Source organism: Pseudophryne corroboree, chromosome 3 (assembly GCF_028390025.1).
Source record: "Pseudophryne corroboree isolate aPseCor3 chromosome 3, aPseCor3.hap2, whole genome shotgun sequence".
Lineage (NCBI taxonomy): Eukaryota > Metazoa > Chordata > Amphibia > Anura > Myobatrachidae > Pseudophryne > Pseudophryne corroboree.
The window spans coordinates 704,621,690-704,648,979 of record NC_086446.1 but is presented as its reverse complement, the minus strand read 5'-3'; the positions used below and the strand labels follow the sequence as shown (position 1 = coordinate 704,648,979).

The following is a 27,290-nucleotide window of genomic DNA, read 5'->3' as shown; positions in this document are numbered from 1 at the left end:
CCCTGTAGTGCTGCTGCGTGTCTGTCTGGAGTGCAGCGGTTTCTGTATCTGTTGTGGTCACATGATTTAGAGTGTTGGGAGCCACATTTGAATAAAGAAAGAGCCACATGCGGCTCAAGAGCCACAGGTTGGCCACCGCTGAGCTAGTTGGTACACTCTTTAATCAATTTCTATAATGGTTGCTGTCAGAGTGAATAAAAGAGAGACAGTCAGTGGGTTTGGAATAATTCAGAGTTAACAGTCTATTCTCCTTTGTGTATATCATAAGATCCACAAAATTCACCTTACTTTCACTTTTCTCAAATGTGAATGTAATATTGGCAGAATTGGAATTCAGGTTTGTTTGTTTTTTAAAAAGATCTAATGTGGCAGAATCACCCTTCCAAATAAACATAACATCGACAATGTGTCTCATCCAGGACACCAGACTTGTGCCATTGGTATGTTCACCCCAGATCTTACATGCCTCCCTATGTGCCATACATAGGTTGGCATAACTAGGCGTGAGTGTGCTGCCCATGGTGGTCCCTTTGAGTTGTAAATCAAAGGAACCACTGAACCAAAAAAGTCGTTATGTAATATTAAAGAGATACCCTCCAAAATGAAAGTTTTATGATTTTCTGTCATGGATTACGGGTCAAGAAAGAACTTTGTTGCTTCTAGACCAAAAGCATTGTCTAGGATAGTATATAAGCCACCCCTATTAATAATCACTATCCCGCCACCCTTATCGGCGTGTGTAATCACAATAGATTTGTTATTTTGTAGTGATTTGATGGTCAACCTCTCATTTTTGTAATGTTTCCTTTGTTTTTTTATTACAATTTTTTCTAAGTCCTCCTCAACCAATTTCTTGAGTTTATACATTTTTTTGAAATTACATCCCTGTAAAAAGAAAGTTATTACTGTAATGCTAATTGTATTTATTGAGTGTGTAAAATGTTTGGGATACTGTATATGCGTGGTGTGAATTAGATGCATGTGCAGACACAAGACTCAGTCTACTGTGTCTGACTCTGAATAAGGCCTATAATGTTGTATAATATGCTATAGTGGTGCTTGCTATATAAGATAACTACAAAAGGGACATGCAAATAATGTCATTCACCTTTTATCTACGTATCTTACTCATTATGAAAATGTGCAGAGCTGCATTAAATAGACAATAGCAGTTACCAAAACAAAAAATAATAATACACCTTCTGCCTGGCATTGGTATGTCAGTAGTTAGCAGCTGGTGTGAAATTCTGATTATCACACCAAACATGCTGCAGCATACAGTACTATACCATGCATGGTAAATATATGTATCATTTCTTATATAGATTTAGATAAAGTTACATTTTTTAATGTCACTTAAAAGCAAAAAGTTTATTTACCTCTGCTGTATATATATAGCTATATAGACAAATAGATGATGAACAGATAGAGTAGATAGAAAACATTCAGTGGTAAAATAAAAAATATTCAGTGGTAAAAACACTCCCAATTGATCTGTGAAATTAACATGTTGAAAAACCTGAATTAACAATTCCAATCCATCTGTGGCCCAAATCTGTGATCTGTGAACCCCATAAATTGCAGATTTATTGAAACAATCTATGTCCCAATTGACTGCTGATGTACAGTATGAGTCCCTTAAGCTATTTCCTGGTAGGTTGATCATGTAACAGGTTTGCATCATAAACAGTCAGCTTTGCTATAACTGCTGCTGCTTGGTGAAAAACTGTTAGTTGGGAGGGAAGAGGAAGGATGGGAGGGAAGGGACGATTGGTTGGGAGTGAAGTAGGAAGAAGGGAGAGGAGGGGTGGGGAACAGTAGGAAGGAAGACGGGGAGGAGGGGTGGAAGGATAGGGGTGGGAAGGAAGGGAATGGGGTGCAAGGCATTGGAGGGAGGGATGAGGGAGGTAGGGTAAGGTGATGTGGGAGGGGATGGGTGGGATGGCTGTTAGGGGATAGGTGGGAAAAGTGCAGGATGACAGCGTGGGTTTAGAGTCAGAGGAATTTTGAGAGAAAAAGTGGGAGTTAGGGTGATAAGATGTATGATATGGGAGTCAGTGGTATTTAGGGAGGAAGGGAGTGTGGGAGGATGGAAAGTGGGATGGTGGTAGGATGTTTGGTTGTGTGGGTGTGTGAAAGGTAGGGTTGGAAGGATTTAGGGACAGAAGGAGGAAGTGTGGGAGGAAGTATTTAGAGAGGGAGAGAGTGTGGATGGGACACAAAGTAGGCAGGAGGGAAGGAGTGTAGATGGGAAATATTTGTGGATGGACAGAGGGACTGTAGGAGGGAAGGAAAGGGGCGGGGGGCATTTAGGAATGCAGAGAAGGAAAGTGTGAGGGACTAAGGGAGTTTTAGAGGAAGGGTGGGAAGGAAGAAGGGAGTGTCTGGATTCAGTAATGGAGGGAGTGTGGGAGGGATTTATGGATGAAGAGAGAGTTATGGATCAATGGGTGAACCTTAAAAAGGATGAAAGTATCTAGGTTAACCCCAAAAGGTTGACAGGCACAATGTCAACATAGGAAAAAGGTTGATATTGACAAAAGGTCGATCATGTAAAAGTCAACACAGGAAAAGGGCGACATGAGGATTTTTTTTACTTCTTGGTGTCGTTTTCTCCGAAAAATGACTGGGAATCCCAATTAGTGCAATTAAGTATGAAAAAGTTGAAAATGAATTTTTTTCCCCCAAAATCTCATGTCGACCTTTTGTCAGTGTCAACCAATAGTGGTCAACCTATTAACTGTCGATCTTCATATTGTCTACCTATCATCCAGATACCGCAGAGAGTGGGTGTAGAAGGAAGAGAAGTGGGCAGGAGGAAGTTAAGGATCAAGTGTTGTTGGATGGATGAATGGATTCCAGTCTGATAATGAACTGTATGACAATGTTAAAAAAAAACAACAACCCAAACACATTAACCAGGATGCCTGAGGCACCCGAAGCATAATCTGCAATAAGCATCTGCTGGAGCCGAGATAACACATGGGATCGGGGACTTACCCGCGATAACACATGGGATCGGGGACTTATCCCCAATCCCATGTGTTTTCGCGTGATTACGGGTCCAATTTCGGCCAATCAAAACGGGCTTTAATTGGATACTGCAATAATGACCATCGGTTATTATTTGCAATATCCAGCCATTTTGATCTGCTGAAACGGCTTTGGGGTTATTTGGATTCCCCCCTATATTTAACTGCCCCCCCCCCTCCACAGCTCACACTGCTCTCCTCACACATTACTGCCCCACACAGCTCACACTTCCCCTTCACACCTTACTGTTCCTCCCACCAGCTCATTTACCTCATCTCACCTCACTGCCCATATAACTGCTCCCCACCCCTCACATTGGGCCTAATTCAGACCTGATCGCTAGCAAGCGATTTTTGCACTGCTGCGATCAGCTAGTCACCGCCTACAGGGGGAGTGTATTTTAGCTGTGCAAGTGTGTGAACGCATGTAGCAGAGCTGTACAAACAGATTTTGTACAGTCTCTACGGAGCCCAGGACTTACTCAGCCGCTGCGATCACATCAGCCTGTCCATGACCGGAATTGACGTCAGGAACCCACCCTGCAAACGCATAGACATGACTGCGGTTTTCCAGACACTCCCTGAAAACGGTCAGTTGACACCCACAAACGCCTTCTTCCTGTCAATCTCCTTGCGATCGCCCATGCGAACGAATCCGTCGCACAAACCCATCGCTGAGTGGCGATCCGCTTTGTACCCGTGTGACATTCCTGCGCATTGTGGTGCATATGCATGCACAGTTTGGACCTGATCGCCCGCTGTGCAAAAATGCACAGCAGCGATCAGGTCTGACTGACCCCCATTGCTTCCACCACAGCTCACTGCCCCATCATCCTTTCCCCCACACACACACACACACACACACACACACACACACACACACACACTCTTAGCTGATAAGCAGTAGAGTAGTTCTGTCACCCTCTTTGCCTGGCCTGGAAATCTGCAGCGGCTCCAACTCCCTCCCTGACAGCAGCCCTGCTCGGTCCTATGTAGCTCTTTACCCCTGCTCAGAAGTCTCCAGATGAAAAAAGTGCCAGCTGCTCAGATGAAGCTGCTTGCCCAGGGTGGGGGAAGGGGGTGGCATACTTATGTACTTATGTGCCGCCACAGCAAATGCCTACTAATGGGAAATATGCCAATGTACATACATACAAACTGGATGTGCTTTCCTGAGGGGTGTCCTGTGCCGGATCTCATGTGCACAACACGTTCAGTGCATGATGACACTGTTCGACTTTTTTTGAGTATTATTTAAAGGTAAGTATAATATGCAATTGCTACAACAAAGAGTAACCAAAAAAGGAGTTTGTCTTTTATTCACTCACTTGTGAATTTCTCCAATTCATAATGCATAATGCAAACCTGTATTTTTTTCTATATATCATTCTATGGGCTAAATGTAATAGCCTGCGAGTAGCCAGAGGTAACATAGTAGCACAACCTCACCTCCCACAATCTCATTATCTATTGATGGCACTACTATCTCCTCTAGCCCCCAAGTGCGCTGTCTTGGAGTAATCTTTGACTCCTCCCTCTCCTTCAAACCACACATTCAGCACCTCTCACAAACCTGCCGTTTTCATCTAAAAAATATTTCCAGGATCAGACCCTTTCTCACCCAGAACGCTACTAAGACCCTTATCCTCACTGGTCATCTCCAGACTGGACTACTGTAATCTCCTCCTGACTGGCATTCCTGACAAATACCGCTCTCCACTCCAATCTATCCTCAATGCTGCTGCCTGGCTCATTTTCCTCACCAAAGGCACTATGTCCACCTCTCCTCTCCTACAAGACCTTCACTGGCTTCCCTTCCCTTTCAAAATCCATTTCAAGCTTCTCACACTCACTTTCAAAGCCCTCACCCACTCCTCTCCCATCTACATCTCTGACCTTATCTCTCTTTTCTCTCCCACCCGTTCTCTTTGCTCTGCTAATGCACGCCACCCTTCCTGTTTACTGATTACTTCCTCCCACTCCTACCTCCAAGATTTCTCATGTGCTGCTCCAACTCTCTGGAATTCCCTACCTCTCCCCCTCGGACTCTCCATCTCTCTACAAAACTTCAAACGGGCTCTCAAGACCCACTTCTTCACCAAACCCAGCCAAATCTCATCCTAACCCTCTGTGTCACCCCTGTCTGTCTACCCCTCTCCTTTAGAATGTAAGCTCTCACGAGTAGGGCCCTCTTCCCTCATGTGCTTATCCTTTCTCTTACTTTAATAATCTTCAACTGCATCAACTGCAAAGTCATCTGACAGCTGATACTTATTTCAGTGTTATCTGCTGATGTAGCTATGTTTATTTACCCTGTACTTGTCCTATATTGTCTTCAACTGTAAGTTGCTGTTTTCCTGTTTTAATTATTTGTTTATGTACTCTATAATTGGGCACTGCGGAACCCTTGTGGCGCCATATAAATAATGGATAATAATAATAATAATAATAGTTCATGAGGTTGAAAAAAGGCAAAATGCCCATCGGGTTCAACCTGTAATCTGTATTAAGATGAAAACATTATCATGTCCCTGCTGAAGTAAACATTTTTAGGATTAATTAACAACTATAATTCATTTACTGTACCTCCCAGGTTATCAAAGGCAATTTTTTTTTTTAAATGCTATAACCTTGGATATCTTTTTAGTTAGAAATTTATCCAATCTATTTTTGAATGTATTTACAGACTCCGCCATTACCACCTTCTCTGGCAGGGAGTTCCAAATCTTTATTGCCCTAACTGTGAAGATCCCTTTCCTACATTGTGTACTGAATTTTCTCTCCTCTAGCCTTAGCGAGTGCCCACGTGTCCTATACAGTTTTTTTTAATGAACAAATCCCCTGATAACTCCTTGTGTTGCCCCTTTACATATTTGAAGATATTAATAATGTCTCCTCTTAGACGCCTCTTTTCTAGAGTATACATATTCAACCTAATAAGTCTTTCTTCGTAGTCCGGTGCCTCTAGCCCTTTAATCAATTTAGTAGCTCGCCTTTGAACTCTTTCGATTTCCCAGATATCTTTTTTATAATGTGGTGCCCAAAACTGAACACAATATTCCAGGTGTGGACATACCAATGATTTGCACAGTGGCAGGATTACACTCTTGTCCCTTGCCTCAATTCCCCATTTTATACACGCTAGCACCTTACTTGCCTTCTTTGTTGCACTTTGACATTGTGTACTGTTATTAAGCTTATTATCTATGAGTACCTCAAGTCTTTTTCCACTAATGTTTCCCCTAGATTTTCCCCATTTAATCTGTAGGATGCTAGTTTATTCTTTGTCCCAAAATGTGTAACTTTGCATTTTTCTATATTAAACCTCATTGTCCATTTGGTTGCCAAATTTCAAGTTTAAAAAAGTCATTCTGTAGAGACTCCACATTGATTTCCGAATTAATTACCCTACACAGTTTAGTATCAAAAGCAAAGATTGACACTGTGCTTTCCAGGGCTGTTCCTAGGTCATTAATAAAAAATATTGAACAATAGTGGCCCTAGTACGGACCCTTGTGGTATTCTGCTGACTACTGTTGCCCAGCTGGAAATTGAACACTGCTCACTGTTCCCTATTATCCACCCAACTACTTATCCATGTACAAATAGTTTTACCTAGGCCTAGCTCCATTAATTTAAGAATCAGTCTCCTGTGCAGCACTATATCGAAGGCTTTTGCAAAATCTAAATAGACCAAATCCACAGCTTTCCCCTGGTCAAGATTGTCGCTCACTTCCTCGTAGAAGTTAATTACGTTAGTTTGGTATGATCTGTCCCTCACAAACCCATGCTGGTTTATGCTAATAATCTTAGCAGTCTGCAGATAATCCTCTATGCTATCTCTTAAAATCCCTTCCAATATTTTACCCACTATAGATGTCAAACTAACTGGTCTGTAATTACCATGATGATTTTTAGTTTCCTTTTTAAATAATGGCACTACCTCAGCTATACACCAATCTTTTGGTACCATGCCTGATCAAATTGAACTATAGAAGATCAAGTATAGGGGTCTTGCTAGTTGTGACTTAAGCTCCATAAGAACCCTCGGATGAAGTCCATCTGGGCTCGGTGATTTATTAATTTAATTTTGCTTAGTCTCTCCCGGATTATATCCCCACTTAAGCAAGTATTTAGCCATGTGGCATTATCGTCACTGTCATTATAAACTACTCCCACCATCTGTTCATCTCTGGTGAACACTGATGAAAAAAATTTGTTCAGTATTTCTGCTTTTATTTTGTCATCATTAATCAAGACTCCCAATTCATCTTTTATTGTACCTACTTTCTCCTTTTTTAACCTATTACTGTTTATGTATTTAAAAAACTTTTTAGGATTGGTTTTACTCTCTATAGCAATTTGCTTTTCGTTATCTATTTTAGCGCTCGTATTACTTTTTTGCTTCTTTTATTGCATTCCTCGTAGTACTGGAATGACTCCACCGTTCCATTAGATTTAAATGCTTTGAAAGCACGTCTCTTTTTAACCATTTCTTCCTTGACCTTCTTATTAAGCCACATAGGTTTGATTTTAGTACTCCTGCGTTTACTGCCCATGGGAATGAATTTGCGAATGTTGCTATCGAGTAACCCTTTTAAAGCCTCCCACATTTCTGTAGTATTCTCCCCATGAAACAAAACTTCCCAGTCAACGTCATTTAGTGCATGTCTCAGCATACTGAATTTAGCTTTTCTAAAGTTAAATGTTTTGGTTGATCCCTTATAGCTATGTTTCTGGAAACTGATGTCAAATGTGATCATATAGTGTCAGGTCCTCAACTAATTAAGACAAGTAGTGATCCTTTAACGTATTTAAGAACCTGTTACCCCTAGCTTTTACACATGAATCGTTACTCCAATTTATATCAGGATAATTAAAATCCCCAATCACTAAGATGTCCCACAATCCCGCAGCTTTTTCAATTTGCTGCAAGAGTTGTTCTTCCTCTTGTATGCTAACATCCGGCTGTTTGTAGCACGTGCCTATGACAATTTTCTTAGCATCAGTACCCCCACTTGAGATTTCAACCCATAGTGACTCCACGTTATCTCCTGTCCCTTCATAAATAAACTCCTTTAAGTACGATTTTAGAGATGGTTTAACATAAAGACATACACCTCCTGCCCTTTTGTTAGCTCTGTCCCTCCTGAAAAGAGTATATCCCTCCAAGTTTGCAACCCCATCGTGAGAGTCGTCCAACCATGTTTCCATTATACCTATAATATACTGATCCTTTAATGCAAGTAATTCAAATTCCCCCATTTTATGCGATAGGCTACTTGTGTTCGCAAGCATACATTTTGATGTACTATTTCCCTTGTCCATTTGTTTTTTAATGGTATCCTATCGTTATTTATTAATGCCTTCCACTACTTACTCTTACCGACAGTTATTCTCCTCCCTCCCTCTCCACCCCATCATATTTAATACAGCCCTACTTACTAATTACTCTGATCGATCCATCAAGTCTTATGAAACCCTCCCCCCCGACATAAGTGTTTTCACTTGTGATAAGGACATCATTTTCTATATGCCACAGTGCTGACCCACAGTCGTCGTTAGTTTAGATCCTTGCAATACCTTCGGTACTACCCTTGTTAGAACCCATGTAAATATCCTTACTGGCTGCTCTTTCCCTTACCCCTTCTCCACCCCCATTTAGTTTGTTACCTCCATCCTTACTATTCTCACTGCATGACCCATAGATTCTAGCTAAGGCCTCCCCCCAGGCTCTTAGTTTAAGAACTCCTCCAACCTTGTGACCATCCTTCCACCCAAGAACCGCAGCCCCCTCCTCACTCAGGTGCAATCCACTGTGAAAAAAAGATGGTGTAAGTAGGTTTTTTTTGGAATCTGCACTGGAAAGAATGCAAAATATTCAAGCATGAATAGAATAATGAATAGAATATTATCATAAACCAACATAAAATTATCGAATTGCCCTTGTGGGTCAAAGATCTAATAATGACATAGTTGGCAGTGCCCCCAGAAATAGTTCAGAAAAAACTATACTCTTTTGGGGGGATTTGCGTAGAGGCAAAAGACTGTTTGGTCTTTCTGGGGCACACTTTAGTCGTAATTGATTAAAATATTTTGTTAACAGAGAATGTAATAAAACTTAACGTTTAATGCTGTCATTAAAATTTCAGAACGATCAAAAAATTTTAAAAATGTAATCAATGAATGACTCCTCGTGTTTCTTCCAATATTTGTTAATATACAGTATACAGTCAAAATCGTATGTTACGTTAAATTATATGTCTTAACATGAAGAGAACACCTTTGGAGTAAATAATGATCAAGGTAATAATGCTCAGAGCGACAATCTCATATGTTTTGTTCTTCTATCCTTGACATGTAAAATTTATTGAAGTATCACTTGCATAGAACAAAAAAACATGGGCTGTTCTCATCAATCAGCAGCTCTTATGCTATTGGTACTTATTCGTATTGATTTTCTGTCTTGATATATGTTTGAGATAAAGTTGATGTGAATTAAATCTTAAACATTAAAAGTCACAATTAATTTAAGGAATCGGGAAGACAGAAAGAATACCAGACACTTCTGCTTTTGCTCATCTGTTGCCATTGAATGAGCAATGAGAGAGTGTTATTTGCCTATTGTTTTGGTATTGGAAAAAGTAAAGTACACTTCTGCTTTCCTAGGTGTTTGAATAGTTCAGTCTATATATTTCTACAGTACCCGACATTCCCAGAAGGTCTCCCTTTCCGGTACTGATCAGGCCCAACACTGCTTGGCTTCCAAGATCAGATGGGATCGGGTATGACCAGTGTGGTGTGACTGTAGATAGTAGAAAAGCGTCACTAATAATCGCCTATATTACCTGTATTGGATGAGAGAGTGTATGTTGAAAAGATGTATGTATGCTCAGAGGATAACACAAATATACCCTTGTAAAGAACAGGAATTTGGAAAAAGTGAGAAGGAAGATAAGTTTTACACTTCTGCTGTCCAGTGGGAAGTCTCTGTTGTTAAGTTTAACATTGCAGAGCAGCAACCATGAGAGAGTATGAAAAATGAAGATTTTTAGAGAAAGTATAAACTAATTTTAGAAATCTTTAATAAATCAAATTGTTAAAGAAGAAAAATCAGAATAGTAGATATCGGATCCTAGCAAAAGTAGGGGTAGAGAAGTTAATTTATGATCCCTTGAAAATTGCACCTAACATCATTATAGTTTATTCCAGGATAAATGATTCTTAGTCTGTGGTAATACCACATAAGCAGGCTTTATCTCCCAAAGTGGAACTGTTGCGAATTCAAAATTGAGGAAAGAAACAATTGTATCAGTCACATACAAAGAGCAACATGTATGATTAGGCTACACTGAATGTATTCAGCGAATTGTATAAAACTCTCTATCACCAGTTATGTTTTTTGATCGTTCTGAAATTTTAATATGACAGCATTAAACGTTAAGTTTTATAAAATTCTCTGTTAACAAAATCTTTTCATCAATTACAACTAAAGTGTGCCCCAGAGAGACCAAACAGTCTATTGCCTCTACGCAAATCCCCCCAAAAGACAAAAAGATGGCGCCTGACTGAGAAGTCCGCCCAATGTTCTAGGAACACAAACCCCTCCTTCGTACACCAGTCTCTAAGACACACATTTGCCTCCCTAATCTCCCTCTACCTCCCTGGGCTAGCGCGTGGCACAGGTAATATTTCGGAGAATATTACCATAGATGTCCTTGCCTTTAGTTTCTGGCGTAAGTCCCTATAAACTTTCCCACCTTCCACTAACTTTGTCGTTGGTGCCAACGTGCACCAAGAACACCAGGTCTTTCCCAGCCCCTCTCAACAATCAATCTAACCAGTCCGTGATGTGCCGAACCCAAGCACCTGGGAGACAAGAGACTGTACGGCAATCATGGTCCCGGTAGCAGATTTCCCTGTCTGTCTTCCTGATAACTGAATCCCCTACCACCACGATCTGACAAGGTATCTTTCTTTTTTTTTCCCCATCTGTGCCGGAGGGACCACTCCTCTGGTTGCTAGAGGGAACAGTTTCCTGCAGCCCTGTCATTTCCTCACTATCATCCAAAGAATCTTAGTCCAATCGGGCAAATTTGTTCGGGTTTGATAGTTCAGAGATGTCATGCCAGAGATGCCTCTTAACCCTCTTTTTCCTCTTTCTAACTGTGACCCAGCTGGCTACCTGGTTGCCCTCGTCTACTGGTGTGACCCCCTGCAACTCCTCCACCGTTCTATCTATGCTTTACTCTAGATTGTGAATACCTCTCAGTCTTGTAATGGTCTGCTCTAGGTCAGTTACCTGGGCTTCTAGGGCAGCCATTCGCACAAATCCCACGCAGATGTATTCACACTGGCACTGTTGCTCCAGATGCACATACATCGTGCACGACATGCATTTTGTTAGAACTCTAACTCCCTGTTACCAACCAAAATACAATTAAAAAAACAAAACAAAACAAAAACAATACAAACTATGCAATACTGTAATACAGTCTAGCTGTGAAGAGAAACAATAAACAGCAAAACAGTCAGTATAGTAAAGTTAATGATACTTGCGTATCCGGTGGGAATCTGGACCTTTCTGGACCTTCTGCAACACAGCCACCCACAGTCTCCTTACACACAGAGCGGCAGCCACTCTCCGCTGCCCTATCTGATCAGGCAGCTCCCTTTCAGCATCACCCACACACTCTCTCCCCTGAGCAGACTCCTCACACACAAAGCGGAGTCACCGCTGCCGCTCCACTCTGTACCCGCTCTGACTCTGGAGCCCGCAACTCCTGCCTGCTGTGAAGCTGCTCCTGATTCCGGTTCACGTACAGTGCTCTTGCTGAATTACTAGAAACTGGGACTGTAATAATAAGCAATGAAAGAAAATTCATAACCAACTTTTAGAGGGAATATATGGGGTAAATGTAATAGCCTGCGAGTTGCCGGTGCAAGATTTTGTTTGAGTCTACCCATTTTTTTTAAAGTGGCAATCATTTGTAAGGCAAAACCAAGCTGGTTTTGGGCAGACTCACACAAAGCCCTGTACCTCTGGCATTTCGCAGGCTATTACATTTACCCCATATATTCCCTCTAAAAGTTGGTTATGTATTTTCTTTCATTGCTTATTATTACAGTCCTGTACAGACTGGTCATCTTTTTGGCAGAATGTACTAAAGTTTTAAGAAATGTTCTAGAATTCCACTATGCAATAGTCTTTAATATGATTAGTACAGATTTAATGAAGTAATAAACTTATTTAAATCCTGCCGGATAAGATGACATATCGCTCAATTCATGCTGGTGAGAGCCAGCCCTAGGCATAGGAGAACTAAGGAAAATGCCTAGGGCATTTGATATACCTAGGGGCACAAGCAGCTTCTGCTGATTAAAATGATATGCGGCATGCCTATGTTCTGTGTGTGACTGCGGCTGTATCTGCATAGGAAATGCTACATTACAGTGTATTCCTGGAAATCACTGTAACATAGCATTTCGTATGCAGATTCAGCCACAGTCGCACACAGAATATAGGCATACTGCATATCACTTTAATCAGCAAAACCTGCTTGTGCATCCTAGCCACATAATAATGCAAATAAGAGGCATTTTCATCAAACAAAGGCGCCCAACGTTAGCAGAGCTGCCAGCTGACTCAAGCATCTCCTGCTGTATGGCGTATTGAGGCAAGGTGTATGAGAACACATCTGTATCCAAGCAGAGGTCACAGTGTTAGCGGCCATGTGAGTCCTGTGTGTGGGTTCCTTGTGCAGTAGTGTTCGGCATATGTGTAAGGGGCATTATGTGTATAAGGGCAATAATAAAGGTTGGGATAATGTGTAAGGGGCATTATGTTTATAAGGACATTAACAATATGTCATATGTGTAAGGGGCATTACTGTGTGGTATTATGTGTATAAATGCATTACTAATGTGTGGCATTATGTGTATAAGGTGCTTTACTGTGTGGCGTAACGTATAGAAAGGGCACTACTGTGTGGCCTAATGTGAATAAAGAGCAATATGATGTGGTATAATATCAATAAGGAGCAATTCAGTGTGATGTAATGTGAATAAGGGTCACTACTGTGAGGAGTAACGTATATAAAATAAAGTAGTACTACTGTGTGATGTAACGTGAATAACGGACACTATAGCATGATAACATGAGAATAAAGTTGCACTACTGTGTGGCGTAATTTGAATTGGGGGTACCAATGTATGGCCATGCCCCTTCCCAGCAAGAACACACCCCTTTTTGAGCTGTGTGCCGAATGTGTGCACTGTTCCTATTTAAAATATAAGCACCAAAATGAGAACTGCTTTGGATAAGGTGTGATGGTGCTGGGAAAGTCTAGAAATATAGTGAGTAGGAGCACCAAAATGAGGGGGGGGGGGGGGGGGGCACCAGCCAAAATGTTGCCTAGGGCATCATACTGGTTAGGGCCGGCTCTGCTGCTGGTGCCATGGTCACTAGGGATATCGTCAGGTTTGATGTGCTGCACATCAAACCTGATATCGCTAGCATCCTATAGTATGCTAATACGGACAGAACATAATCGTTCCATCCTTCATTAAAGTTGCCCCAGTGTGTGAAGGCAGTTCTGCCTGACTGGGATTTGTTCCGATGTCAGAACAAATCCCCGTCCCTCCAGTGTGTGTATCCAGTTTTACCCTAACCACCCCCCCACAGCCTAACCCTAACACCCTTCACAGTCTAACTTTCCCCCTAATGAATAACACTATCCCAACCCCTGTACTTACCTCTGGGATGTGTCGGCCTCCTATCAGGATCCAACTGTTGGTATTTTGATCACATGCAATTTTGGGACAGACTGTACGAATAGGGAAGCAGTCAATTGACCGACGATCAGGATCCCGGCGGTCAGGATACTGACACCGGAATCCCGACACCTGCTAAAATACCGGCGGACAGAATCCTGACCGCCGGATGGTTTCCACACTTGGGTAGTGGTTTCCCCACTTGGGTGGAGGTCCACGCCACCACCTGAGGGGGAATAGAACCTTGTGGCGACCGAAGCGTGGCGAGCGCAGCGAGTCTGCAAAGGAACACACTGTGCTCGCAGCCAGGATCCCAACGTTGGCCTCCTGACCAGCGGGATACCGACCACCAGGATCTCATAGTGATCCCTACAAATAAAAGGAAGAATCCCTAAAGCAGACTGCCCATAAGGTTCAACAAGGGTGACAGTGGGACAGTATCCATTTGGCAGGTCGACCCTACTTGGTCAAATGGTCGACACATGGAAATGGTTGACACAAGGCAGGTCGACATATGAAAAGGTCGACATGGCTTTTTAAAAAAAAAATTTTTAACTTTTTAAAACTTTACCATCCACGTGGACTACGATTGTAGTAACCCGTGCCGAGCACAGCGGTAGCGGAGCGAGGCACCTTGCCCACAGCATGGCGAGAGAAGCGAGCCAAGCAAGGGGATGCGGTAAACTAATTGGGGTACCTGGTCATGTTACAGAAAAAATGACACTAAAAACAGTTAAAAAATCCATGTTGAGCTTTTCATGTGTCGACCTTCCCGTGTCGACCATTTCCATGTGTCGACTATTTGTCCATGTTAACCATGTCAACGTCAACCAATAGTGGTCGACATAATGACTGTCGACCTTAACATAGTCGACCATTTATACCAGAACCCAGTGGGACATGTGTCCAGGGAGCCCATACTACTGTATTAAAGTGTTACATTTTGTGGCTTCATTTGCTTTATCCACTCCAAAACATATTATTGTATCAATTTGACATTGACTGTTAAGCTATAACATTTTTCATACTCATCTCTCAAGAAGATGTGAGGCCAGGATCAAATTTGTCAGGTCTGGTCGGTGTTCATTCTTCTATATGGGGGTTACAGAATGATACTTTATTGTACTGTTAATGTATATTTAGTTAATTAACTTAGTAATAAATAAGTTCATTAAAACTATTTAAATGTTGTTAGTATTCTTATGATAATCCTCAATTTATTATCAGGCATAGAAATGTAAAACCTTAAGCACTTCCAGGAGCCCGCAGCCGCTTACAAACTGTCAAACTGCATTCGATGGCTGGTAATTATCAAATACCTGCAATTTGATGGAAAATGGTACTCTGATACCACATTCAGATCACAAATGCCGGATCCCACCCGGTAAGAGAAACGTGTCCTTACCGGGTGGGATCCAGCATTTGCTCTGCTATGGTGGCTTTCCGACCCGGCAATATACCGGGTCGGTTGCCATAGCAGCGGTGGGGCGCAGCAGCAGCAGGGCGGGGTTGGAGGCAGCGCTGGGAGATGAGCTCATCTCCTGCGCCGCCTCTCCCTATGCTGTGAATGGGAACCGTGTCGCATCGACGCGGCTCCCATTCACACTGCGCCTGACCCGGTATTCAACCCGGGTATAATCCTTCTTTTATACCGGGTTGAATTACCGGGTCAGGCGACCCGCTAATTCCCGCAGAGTGCTTTCACATCGCACACTGACCCGTGTCGACACGGCAATATGCCGTGTCGATACCGGGTTATTTGTGCGATGTGAAAGGGGTACTATTGGATTGGGAACATCGATGGCTGCTAACCATCGGTTTCTATTGTCCATCTCTACTCTAAAGCCCATAGCACCCTAACTTTGATTACATAATAGGCATACCCTCCAACATTTCCCACATAAAAACTGGTACAAATTAGAAAAGGGGGCGTGGCCACATCCCCTTTCCTATACTTTCACTGGAAATTTGGAGAGTCAAAAATTGGTACAAAGCCCTTTTTGGCAGGTACAGACCACAAAAAATGAATAAAGCACAAAGTGATATAGGCCCTCATTCCGAGTTGTTCGCTCGCTAGCTGCTTTTAGCAGCCGTGCAAACGCTAAGCCGCAGCCATCTGGGAGTGTATCTTAGCTTAGCAGAAGTGCGAACGAAAGGTTCGCAACACTGCTACAAAAATAGATTGTGCAGTTTCTGAGCAGCTCGAGACCTACTCCTAGCTTGCGTTCACTGCAAACTATTTAGTTCCTGTTTTGACGTCACGAACACGCCCTGCGTTCGGCCAGCCACGCCTGCGTTACCCCAGGCACGCCTGCGTTTGTATCTGACACGCATGCGTTTTTACACACACTCCCCGAAAACAGTCAGTTACCTCCCAGAAACACCCACTTCCTGTCAATCACTCTGCGGCCAGCAGTGCGATTGAAAAGCGTCGCTAGACCTTGTGTGAAACTGCATCGGCTTTTGTGAAAGTACGTCGCGCGTGCGCATTGCGCCCCATACGCATGCGCAGAATTGCCAATTTTTTGCCTGATCGGTGCACTGGGAACGAAAGCAGCTAGAGATCAACTCGGAATGACCACCATAGCGCGCTCAAAGATAACATGTATCCAATTAGCCAATATAGTTACAATCAAATGATAACATAAAGGATTCACCCTTTGTTTTGGCTTTAGTCAATAAGTTGTTAAACAGTATCAACTTGGTATGTTCCAGACTCCAAAGGATCGGATCTGAAAAATAAGTGTTTCTCTTGTTCCACACTCATAATAGGCATATGTTGTAACATCCCAATAAGCTTTTGCCCATTGGGATGTTACAACATATGCCTATTATCAGTGGCGTGCGGTGAGGTCAGTGGCTGGTGAGGCACTGCAGCCATAATGTCTGCCGAATCCTGCCAATGACCCCTACCGCCGCCAAGCCTATGCCCGCTACTGCCCCTGAGACGATGCCCGCTGCCACCGCCAGTGGCTTACAAACTCGCCCACCATCAACTGACCCAGCCCTCCGCCACTAATTTGCATCTCAGTCCGATGCCGCCAATTCCCGCTGCCTGCCTGCTCATCATACTTGTGATATATTGTACATTTTTATAGAAAAAATAATAATAGTTAGTGTTTGGGACTGGGGAAGGGAGTGGGAGGAGGACATGAATGCAATTTTGTTGTCCAGGGCTTCCATTAACTTAATAGCACCGTGGATGTGGCGCTATTAAGTTAATGGATGTCCTGGACAACAAAATAGCCAGCAGAGGGTGACGCCAGAGAGAGGGTGAAAGCAGTGGGTGACAGGGAGTGGGTGACGCCAGAATGTGACAGGAAGAGCGTGACGCCAGGAAGAGCGTGACGCCAGGGAGAGGGTCACCAGGGAGAGGGTGACAGCAGTGAGTGATGCCTGGGAGAGGGTGGCGGGAAGGGTGATGCCAGGGAGAGGGTGACAGCAGTGGGTGATGCCAGGGAAAAGGTGACAGAATTCTGTCTGGTGTCTGGAAGAAGGAGCAGTAGCTCCGAAACGTTACATCAATAAACATACCAGCATTTTTTCATATGTTCTACCCTGTGAGTGCCGTTCATGCCGCGTTTGGAGAATTATAGATAGATAGATAGATAGATAGATAGATAGATAGATAGATAGATAGATAGATAGATAGATAGATAGATAGATAGAACGGATAAACAATGGCGGCACTCTGGAGACTCGGTTAAAGATGTGTAGAAATAGTGCTGTTTATTCAACGTTTCGGGGTACAAGCCCCCGTCTTCAGGATACACAACCGTTAGTGTATCCTGAAGACGGGGGCTTGTACCCCGAAACGTTGAATAAACAGCACTATTTCTACACATCTTTAACCGAGTCGCCAGAGTGCCACCATTGTTTCTCCGTTCCATACATGCAGACCGCTGTGTTTGTTGAGGAGGGCACTGGAGCAGGAGCTTACAGTAGCTCACTTTGCCCATGGGTGAGTGCCAGACTTGTTTGCCTTCTATATATATATATATATATATTACACATACAGTACATGCACATATTCATACACAAACACATACACATGAATACATACTGTACATACACAATTGCACAAACTCACAGACATACTGTACTACATGCAAACATACAAATACACACAAACATTGGCTTTAAACTTACAGAGTCCATCTCGGGCTGGGAGCAGAAAGTGTGGCAGTGGTGGAGATGCTATAAGCAGAGAGCTCCTTAGCTCTCTCTTGCCGCTGCAGATCCGCGGTCGCGATCGCGGCTTTTGCTGAGACGGAGACAAAGCTGTCTCCGTCTCTGTGTGCGCCACTGCAGAGTCGTGCAGACTATTCCTCTTTTCAGCTGCAGACCCGGGTCCCGTTCTGTCGGTCCCCGCAGACCCCACTTGATGACGCTCATGGCCGGATGCAGTAACAGTGACAGGGGCATGCTTTCAGATACGCTGAAAGCACGCCCCTGCTGTTCAGCGGCACTTGGACAGGTGCCGCTTCCATTCATTTTTTCAATGGGCTTTTACAGCCCTCTGCTTGTCCCTGCCCCCTGCCCGCCCCCTGCTTCCGGACCATCACAATGGAGAGCAGGAGGCACCGTTCTCGGTGCCGCAAAATACATTTTAACATCAATTCAAACTGTAAAATGATTCACATAATATAAATAAAATACTTATGACACAGAAAATGTGTCATAAGTATCTTCTTTGTATTATTTTAATCATGAATGACAGGGGAGGCACTGCCTCCCCTGACTGCACGTCCCTGCCTATTATCTCCTGTACTTTGTAAGTGCAATTAGAAATTATGCCTACTTGGTTCCAAAAGGACTACTATACTATATTTGCTTAATTTTGTGTTTCTCTGATCAGGCCCGGCGCTACCTCCTCAGCGAAGGGATGCAGTGCAGGGAGGCGCTGGGACGGAGAGGCGCTCCCCCTGCTCTGAATCCCTTCCCTGCTGCTGCGCCGTCCTGTCCCCCCTGCTGCTGCTGCCAGCTGCTGTGCTGTCACTGTATGACAGGCACTGGCAGCAGCGCCGGCAGCATGAAAAGCCTCCTCCCCTCCCCTCACCTGTGTGACAGCGGCTGTGTACGGATCAGAGGAGGGGGCGGAGCTAAATGGGCCAGAAGGGGTGGAGCTAAATGGGCCAGAAGGGGGCGGAGCTACACAGACCAGGCTGCTGTACAGAGAGAGGGAGAGTAATTACAGTGGCGGCCAGCCAGACTTCGGTAAGTGGAGGGTGAGAAAGAAATGTGTGTGTGTGTGTATATATATATGTGTGAATTGTGTGTGTGTGTGTGAAGTATGTGTGCGCGCGCATTATGGACGCTACTACTGGGGGGGGCATTACTTGTAAGGACCCTACTACTACGGGGGGCATTACGTATAACAACGCTACTACTGGGGGGGCATTACATGTAAGGACGCTACTACAGTGGGGCATTACGTATGACAACGCTACTACTGGGGGGGCCATTACATACCCTCCAACATTTTACACACAAAAATCGGTACAAATTTGAAAAGGGGGCGTGGTCACGGGTAAAGGGGGCGTGACCACGCCCCTTTTCCTATACTTTCAATGGAAGTTTGGAGAGTCAAAAATAGGTACAGACCATAAAAAAAAGGTACTGTACCTATTAAAAAGGTACAGTTGGAAGGTATGCCATTACATGTAAGGGCGCTACTACTACAGGGGTAGCATTACATGTAAGTACGCTACTACTACTGGGGAGGCATTACGTATAACGACGCTACTACTGTGGGGGCATTACATGTAGGAACGCTACTACTACAGGGGGGGCATTACATGTAAGTACACTACTACTACTACTGGGGGGGCATTACGTATAAGGATGCTACTACTGGGGGAGGGGGAATTACGTATAAAGACGCTACTACTGGGGGGCATTACGTATAAGGACGTTACTATTACTGGGGGGGCATTACGTATAAGGACGCTACTACTACAGGGGGGCATTACGTATAAGGATGCTACTACTACTGGGGGGTACAAAAAGTACACAACTGGGCAAAACTATGTGCACTGCCGGTGGGGCAGATATAACGTGCAAAGAGAGTTAGATTTGGGTGGGGTGTGTTCAAACTGGAATCTAGATTGCAGTGTAAAAATAAAGCAGCCAGTATTTACCCTGCACAGAAACAATATTACCCACCCAAATCTAACTCTCCCTGCACGTGTTACATCTGACCCATAGTATTGCCTAGTTATGTGCTTCCCTGCTTCGCTTGCAACTCTGAATTTCTGAAACAAGCCTTTAGCTCAGAAGACACAATGCAGCCAACCAAACTACAAATCCCGTCATGCCCTGCTGGACTACTGACATCACTTCCGGACCCTCAGAGACGTCGCGACCATGTGAGAGCATGTGACCAAATCCCCGTGACTCCTAGCCATACAGCGAAGGCGGGGTCCTGACTGCTTGATGGTCGCTGTCCCAGGCACTCAGACCCCACTGCCCACAGCTGGCAACCCGGCTTCTGCTTCCGTTTTGCTTCCGGCTTCCGGTCTTGCTGAGCAGAAGGAGAAGTGGAAGGAGAGGAGTAAATGAGGAGTCACATGATTATGTGTAGGGATCTTTGATGATAGGGTAGGGATCAGGGGGGCTGCTGGTCACCTGTCACCTGTATTTGGGAATGAGCAGATGATATCAGGTTCATAGAAGGTCCTTGCAGGAGAGTGTGTGTGGTTAGGGGTGACTTGAAGGGACAGCTACTGGCATGCTCAGTCTGTGAGTTAGATATAATTGGTTTTGTGACCTGTACTGCAGGTCAGGATATTTCATGCCAGTGATTATTTAGGGTGAGGGGTGTCTTGTGCAGTGCGGGGAATGCTGTGCCCCCTGACGTGGAACTGAAACACTTGAATCTAAGAAAACAACATATTTGCTGCTTAAGGGGCGCAGAAGGATTGTCCGCTGAGAGCTGTCGCATCCCATTGGAAAGAAAAGGACAGATACAGGTAATATGTATACAGTTTAACAGGCTGCTGTTGGGAGGCTGGTCCCAAAATGCCCTGTCACTGCTGGGACTTGTGGTTCCATGAAAGCTGGAGAGCTGCAGGCTGCTAGTCTCTGGCCTAACGTCACATAAAGGGCAGAAATAAGCACACAGACACATGTAAAACATGGGCAATTGCTAATTCAGTTACGTACTGAAGATCACATGTTTCCATATGAAAACAGGTTTCTCAGCCCTCATTTAAAAAGTATTTACTGGGCAGAATTAGAAATATTGGACCTTAGCAGAAAGTGTGCCTGCCATCTGGCATGGACTTCGCAACTAATGGCTGATGCAAATGTTTTGTAGGTTTTTTTTATTTTAACCATCTTCACAATTAACCCATACAAAATAGTTTGTCAGTTCATTCCGTTGTTGTGTTATCCCTAGAACAGGTTACATTGTTGACTATGTTCTTGTTGGGACGATAATCCTTGCACCATGTTGTCGCTCCCTGTAAGAAAAAAAAAAAAGTACTTTGTTTTTTACTAGGATTTACATTGTGGTGTTGTCGGTGTTCTTGCGTAACTCTGATTTGTGCTGTCAGGCCCCCATTATAAAGTTAAAAGCAAATGTTTCACCAAGAGAAACCTTTTTCTGCGGCGTGGGGGTGGGGGAACTATAATATGCACAACCTGAGTCAGAGTTTTGGGGGGAGCATGGCCTAGGATAATGCTAAAATGCAGTGGGCAGTGCAGAATCAGATGGTTAGATTGAGTGCAAATTCTGTCCCAAGGCAAATATGTATTTCTAAATCGGCCTTAGCATCCACCTATAGCATACGTAGTACTGTACCTAATACGGTTACAAGAGGCAAAGAGCACATACCGGTATATACAATCTAAGACTAAGAAATCCCTCTGCTAATTGAAAACTTTTTTTCTGTTGTATTTTTTATTTCACTATTTTATTTTATTTTTTAAATTGCGTTTTACATGCATGTCATCATTGGTTAATAAAAGCCAGCTCTTTGGCTCATGCGTTTCACTGTCATGGTTCTGATACTTATGCATCTGCAGCAGTGCTTTTTTTCCTCTTTACACCTTTTATCAATACGGTCAAATAATCCAGGCCTTTGTGTTGCATGCATTGATGCTCTGATTTTAAAAAGTAGGAGATGAATGCAGTTACCACTTGTTTTCTAACTCTCTAATAAACTTTCCAAACATTATGTTAGTGAGAGCTATATAAAAATCTTTTATGCACTAAATTTGGGAGCCATCAACCTCATAAGCTACTTGCACACTTGTCCTTGGCGCCTTCATGCAGTTGTGAAATCGTTGGTGGGAGGCTTTGAAAGTGGCTTCTGCTTCTTTTATTGCATGAAGCAACTGCTGTATTCAACACTCGGATAACCATCTTCCATGTAATAGTAAATGACACAAATTATATCTAAACCTTCAGTATGGACATAAAACAAATGATTCTGTTTATAGTAAATAGGAATGAAACCTTTTAATAACAAGTTTCTTTTCTTTCTCTTTTCTTACCAAGATAGGCTTTGTCTGTGCCTTTAAAAGCATTTCCTCCCGCTGCATAGCATGTCCCTCATGCATATTTGGTTCCCTTGTGACATTATGAAATAAGCAGTTCCTCTATAGAAGCTCTCTGACATTCTCTTGTGCAGGAGAACGTATCCACTTTAGTCATGCTGAGTGTTTACCCTTCCTGCGGCAGACTTTTGCCAGCTTGCCCGCACCTTAGGCGCCTGCTGTACATGTTTGCATTTCTGATCTGGTTACTGCAATATAAAAGTAAGTAGTTACAAGGGTATTCTGGTGCTGCGGTGCTTGTACACATTTTGCATTTAAGTGTAGCTAAATGCTGAGACTGAAAATGACTGTTTTAAACTTACATCTATGTACATACACTAATGATGAATTTCCAGTTTCCTTATAATAATCTTTCTCTAACCTTTGTGCTCCCTGCAATTTTCCTTCCTTCCTTGTTCTCTCTGATAAATAATAAAATGTAACCGAGGGGCGTTTTGGGATTTGTTACACGGCAGGGGAATTCAACATGCAGCCCTCCAGCTGTTGTGGAACTACACATTCCAGCATGCCCTGACATAATTTAGCTATTAGGGCATGATAGACTGAGGCAAGGCATTCTGCGTTGTATATTTCCACAATAGTCGCATGTTGAATACCCATGTTATGTGGCATAACTGCACCACACCCCCTGTATGTCATCCTCATACACACACAGTGCCACTGAACTATTGACCTGGATGCAGTTGTGACCTCGCATTTCTCCATACTCAGTACTTATTCTTTTACAGGATGTATGCACAATTGTGGTGCGTCTGCCTAGCAGCTTGCTCAGCTATCACCTTTGGGCAGCTTGTCGATGATTGCATCCTTTCGGGAGGTGATAAGTCTAAAACAGAACAAGAAATACTCCAAAGGCTGGCTCCATTAAAGAACAAAAGGTAACCATGCACTGACAGGAACATCAGGGTCAAACATGCTTTCACAGACAGCTTGTGCTAAAGTGATATAACATATGCGCCAGTATGATATGTGTAAACTGAGAGAAAGAAAAAAGGAAAACTAACAGCAAGTTAAATAAGTTTTAAGTATGCATCTGATGCTGCTATTTCTTAGCTGTCCACCTAATAAATACTATCTCCTTTTCAAAATCTCTCTGGAGATGTTTTGTAGTATGGCTTCCAGTTACATACCTACACACACAAACGCTGGGTCACACTATATCATGTGATGGGGAAAGGTGGAGAAGGGGGGATTAGAGCCAGAGCTCGGGGTTGGGAGGTACCAAAGCCTTACTGCTCACTAAATCGTGTGCCTGGTTGCCATGATAGTCACATGATCTCTGTATCATTATTAACCACAGTAAGGGCGGGATGTATTTAAATACATTGCCACCCACCGCAGCGATGCTAATCGCATATGTTCTAACATATGCAATTAACATTGCAATGCGGTGACAGAGGCCCCCCGTAATACCTGTCAGAAGGTGTGTCTCTGTGGGGTCCGTCACCTCCCAGCCCCAGGAGGTTATGTGTGCTGGGAGTCCCCGGGCTCCTCCTCCCCCCTGCAGCCGGAAGCAGAAATGGCTGTGCTGCCGTGGGAGAATGAGCTGTGGGATCGTGGAGCGGCACCGGTGGCTGCCTGAACACTGATGAGGGGGGGTGGGCGGGAGGGTGTGGCGGCAGATGCAGCGGTGCGAAAAAAGCCCATAGGCTTCTATAGGGTATCGCCATAAAAAGATGGTGATAAGCTCAGTGGCGAAAACCCGGCAGCCGGGTCTTAGTACATATGAAAATGCGGTACCGGATTTTCCCTTTAGTACATCCTGCCCTAAGAAACAAACCAAGGAAAAATGGTAATTGCCAGTATTATTCTTATAGTCTGCTACAGTGATTTAGGTAAATAAAAGAAACATACCTATGTCCATGGTATATCTCCTGAAAGGCTAAGCATTCAGCAGTGGTCATGAATTCATGAGAAAAAACAGTTTAGTTAGCCTTATAGAAGAACTACATAAATAGACTGAGGCACAGGTGCTTACCACATCATCTGCTATTACTATATGTTTGGGGTATTATGAAAACCTATTTCGCTGATAATGCACATCACACTATAATAGATGCACCACTCTATACTGTCCCTACGATAGCTACATAAATGTGTTAGGGGAACATAATAATTAAATCCAAGCAAGGTTCAGTGACCTAGATTTATTGATTGATGTAACTAGGACACGGGTATACAAATGACTGGGGTGATATGTATTTTGTGTTGAAATGCAGAGATGTCTAATTCCCTTTTTTTTTCTTTTTTTCTTTTTTTTTAGGTTTCAGACCACTGTTCAGTTAGACAAAGATACTTTTACTTATACGTTTGAAGTTTGTGGACGGGTCGATAATAGCAGTAAAAGCTCCAATGAAGGGCTAGTGCAGACCAAAGCTGGCTCCCCAGAGACCACTGTGATTGGCCGGATCAATGACACCCACATCATTAATGGAAGTAAGACTTAATTGTCTCAGTGGATCTCATAATGTGTAAAGATTTACTGCACAGTACCGTAATACTGTAATGAAGCAATATGACAGCCTGTCTGCTCCTGGAAGTTCAGATCTCTATTTAAATTGACTTAAACCGTATTGATAATTATTCCTAAAAGAATAATATAATGCTAAGCTTGGGCTATGTTTATAAATCTGATGTTTTTTGCTTTAAGAGGATGTTTATTGTGTTTGTACATTGCAGAATAAGAGCACAATCTATTTAGGCACCGGTAGAGTGACAATCAATCCTACATCTCTAGCTTGCTGCCTTGGTATCATCCTTGTCTGCACTGTCCTGTGTTCCCCACATTCAGTTGGTTTCCAGAGCCCGTTGCATGTATCTAAAAAAACATATCCGAATCTGCCCCGTTTCCTACATAAGACATTGCAAAAACTCTCATTCATGCACTCCTTATTTCCTGATGGATTACTGCAATAGTCTCCTCACTAGTCTTTCCCAAAATCAGACTCTCACCACAACAAACTATTTTGACTGCAGCTGCGAAGCCGATTTTCCTTGCAAAATTATTATTTCTCTATCGTCCTAAGTGGATGCTGGGGTTCCTGAAAGGACCATGGGGAATAGCGGCTCCGCAGGAGACAGGGCACAAAAAAGTAAAGCTTTTACCAGATCAGGTGGTGTGCACTGGCTCCTCCCCCTATGACCCTCCTCCAGACTCCAGTTAGATTTTGTGCCCGAACGAGAAGGGTGCAATCTAGGTGGCTCTCCTAAAGAGCTGCTTAGAGAAAGTTTAGCTTAGGTTTTTTACTTTACAGTGAGTCCTGCTGGCAACAGGATCACTGCAACGAGGGACTTAGGGGAGAAGTAGTGAACTCACCTGCGTGCAGAGTGGATTTGCTGCTTGGCTACTGGACACTAGCTCCAGAGGGACGATCACAGGTACAGCCTGGATGGTCACCGGAGCCGCGCCGCCGGCCCCCTTGCAGACGCTGAAGAGAGAAGAGGTCCAAAATCGGCGGCTGAAGACTCCTGAGTCTTCATAAAGGTAGCGCACAGCACTGCAGCTGTGCGCCATTTTCCTCTCAGCACACTTCACACAACAGTCACTGAGGGTGCAGAGCGCTGGGGGGGGCGCTCTGAGAGGCAAATAAAAACCTTATTAGAGGCAAAAAATACCTCACATATAGCCCACAGAGGCTATATGGAGATATTTAACCCCTGCCTAACTTCAAAAATAGCGGGAGACGAGCCCGCCGTAAAAGGGGCGGGGCCTATCTCCTCAGCACACAGCGCCATTTTCTCTCACAGAAAAGCTGGAGAGAAGGCTCCCAGGCTCTCCCCTGCACTGCACTACAGAAACAGGGTTAAAACAGAGAGGGGGGGCACTGATTTTGGCGATATTGTATATATATAAAAGATGCTATAAGGGAGAAACACTTATATAAGGTTGTCCCTATATAATTATAGCGTTTTTGGTGTGTGCTGGCAGACTCTCCCTCTGTCTCCCCAAAGGGCTAGTGGGTCCTGTCCTCTGTCAGAGCATTCCCGGTGTGTGTGCTGTGTGTCGGTACGTGTGTGTCGACATGTATGAGGACGATGTTGGTGAGGAGGCGGAGAAATTGCCTGTAATGGTGATGTCACTCTCTAGGGAGTCGACACCGGAATGGATGGCTTATTTAGAGAATTACGTGAGAATGTCAACACGCTGCAAGGTCGGTTGACGACATGAGACGGCCGACAATCTATTAGGACCGGTCCAGGCGTCTCAGAAACACCGTCAGGGGTTTTAAAAACGCCCATTTACCTCAGTCGGTCGACACAGACACAGACACGGACACTGAATACAGTGTCGACGGTGAATAAACAAACGTATTTCTCATTAGGGCCACACGTTAAGGGCAATGAAGGAGGTGTTACGTGTTTCTGATACTACAAGTACCACAAGAAAGGGTATTATGTGGGAGTAAAAAAAAAAAAAAAAACTACCTGTAGTTTTTCCTGAATCAGATAAAATAAAATGAAGTGTGTGATGATGCGTAGGGTTACCCCGATAGCAAATATTGGCGTTATACCCTTTCCCGCCAGAAATTAGGGTACGTTGGGAAACACCCCTTAGGGTGATAAGGCGCTCACACGCTTATCAAGTGGCGTTACCGTCTCCAGATACGGCCGCCCTCAAGGAGCCAGCTGATAGGAAGCTGGAAAAATATCCTAAAAAGTATATACACACATACGGTGGTTATACTGCGACCAGCGATCGCCATCAGCCTGGAGATGCAGTGCTGGGTTGGCTTGGTCGGATTCCCTGACTGAAAATATTTTATTCATGTAGAGCATTTAATAGGATGCATTCTATATATATGTATGTGAGATGCACAGAGGGATATTTGCTCTCTGGCATCAAGATAAGTGCGTTGTCCATATCTCCCAGAAGATGTCAGGGACACGACAGTGGTCAGGTGATACAGATCCCATACGGCAGAT

General features: G+C 43.7%; 1 protein-coding gene and 1 pseudogene across 2 annotated transcripts in view; one reads left to right on the top strand and one right to left on the bottom strand.

Moving 5' to 3' along the window:
• Positions 1-9,726: 9,726 nt before the first annotated feature.
• On the bottom strand, positions 9,727-9,845 carry LOC134891217 (5S ribosomal RNA; annotated as a pseudogene).
• Positions 9,846-20,187: 10,342 nt separating this feature from the next.
• Positions 20,188-27,290, top strand: part of M6PR (mannose-6-phosphate receptor, cation dependent) — a 32,671-nt gene continuing 25,568 nt past the window's right edge. The window contains exons 1-3 of one of the 2 annotated variants that reach the window (XM_063962095.1): positions 20,188-20,384; positions 23,096-23,245; positions 24,631-24,803. In XM_063962095.1, coding sequence (XP_063818165.1) covers positions 23,097-23,245; positions 24,631-24,803 — 322 coding nt within the window. In that variant the 5' untranslated portion in view covers positions 20,188-20,384; position 23,096. Of the gene's footprint in view, positions 20,777-23,095; positions 23,246-24,630; positions 24,804-27,290 lie in introns of both variants that reach the window. The other variant, XM_063962094.1, reaches the window with a different exon arrangement.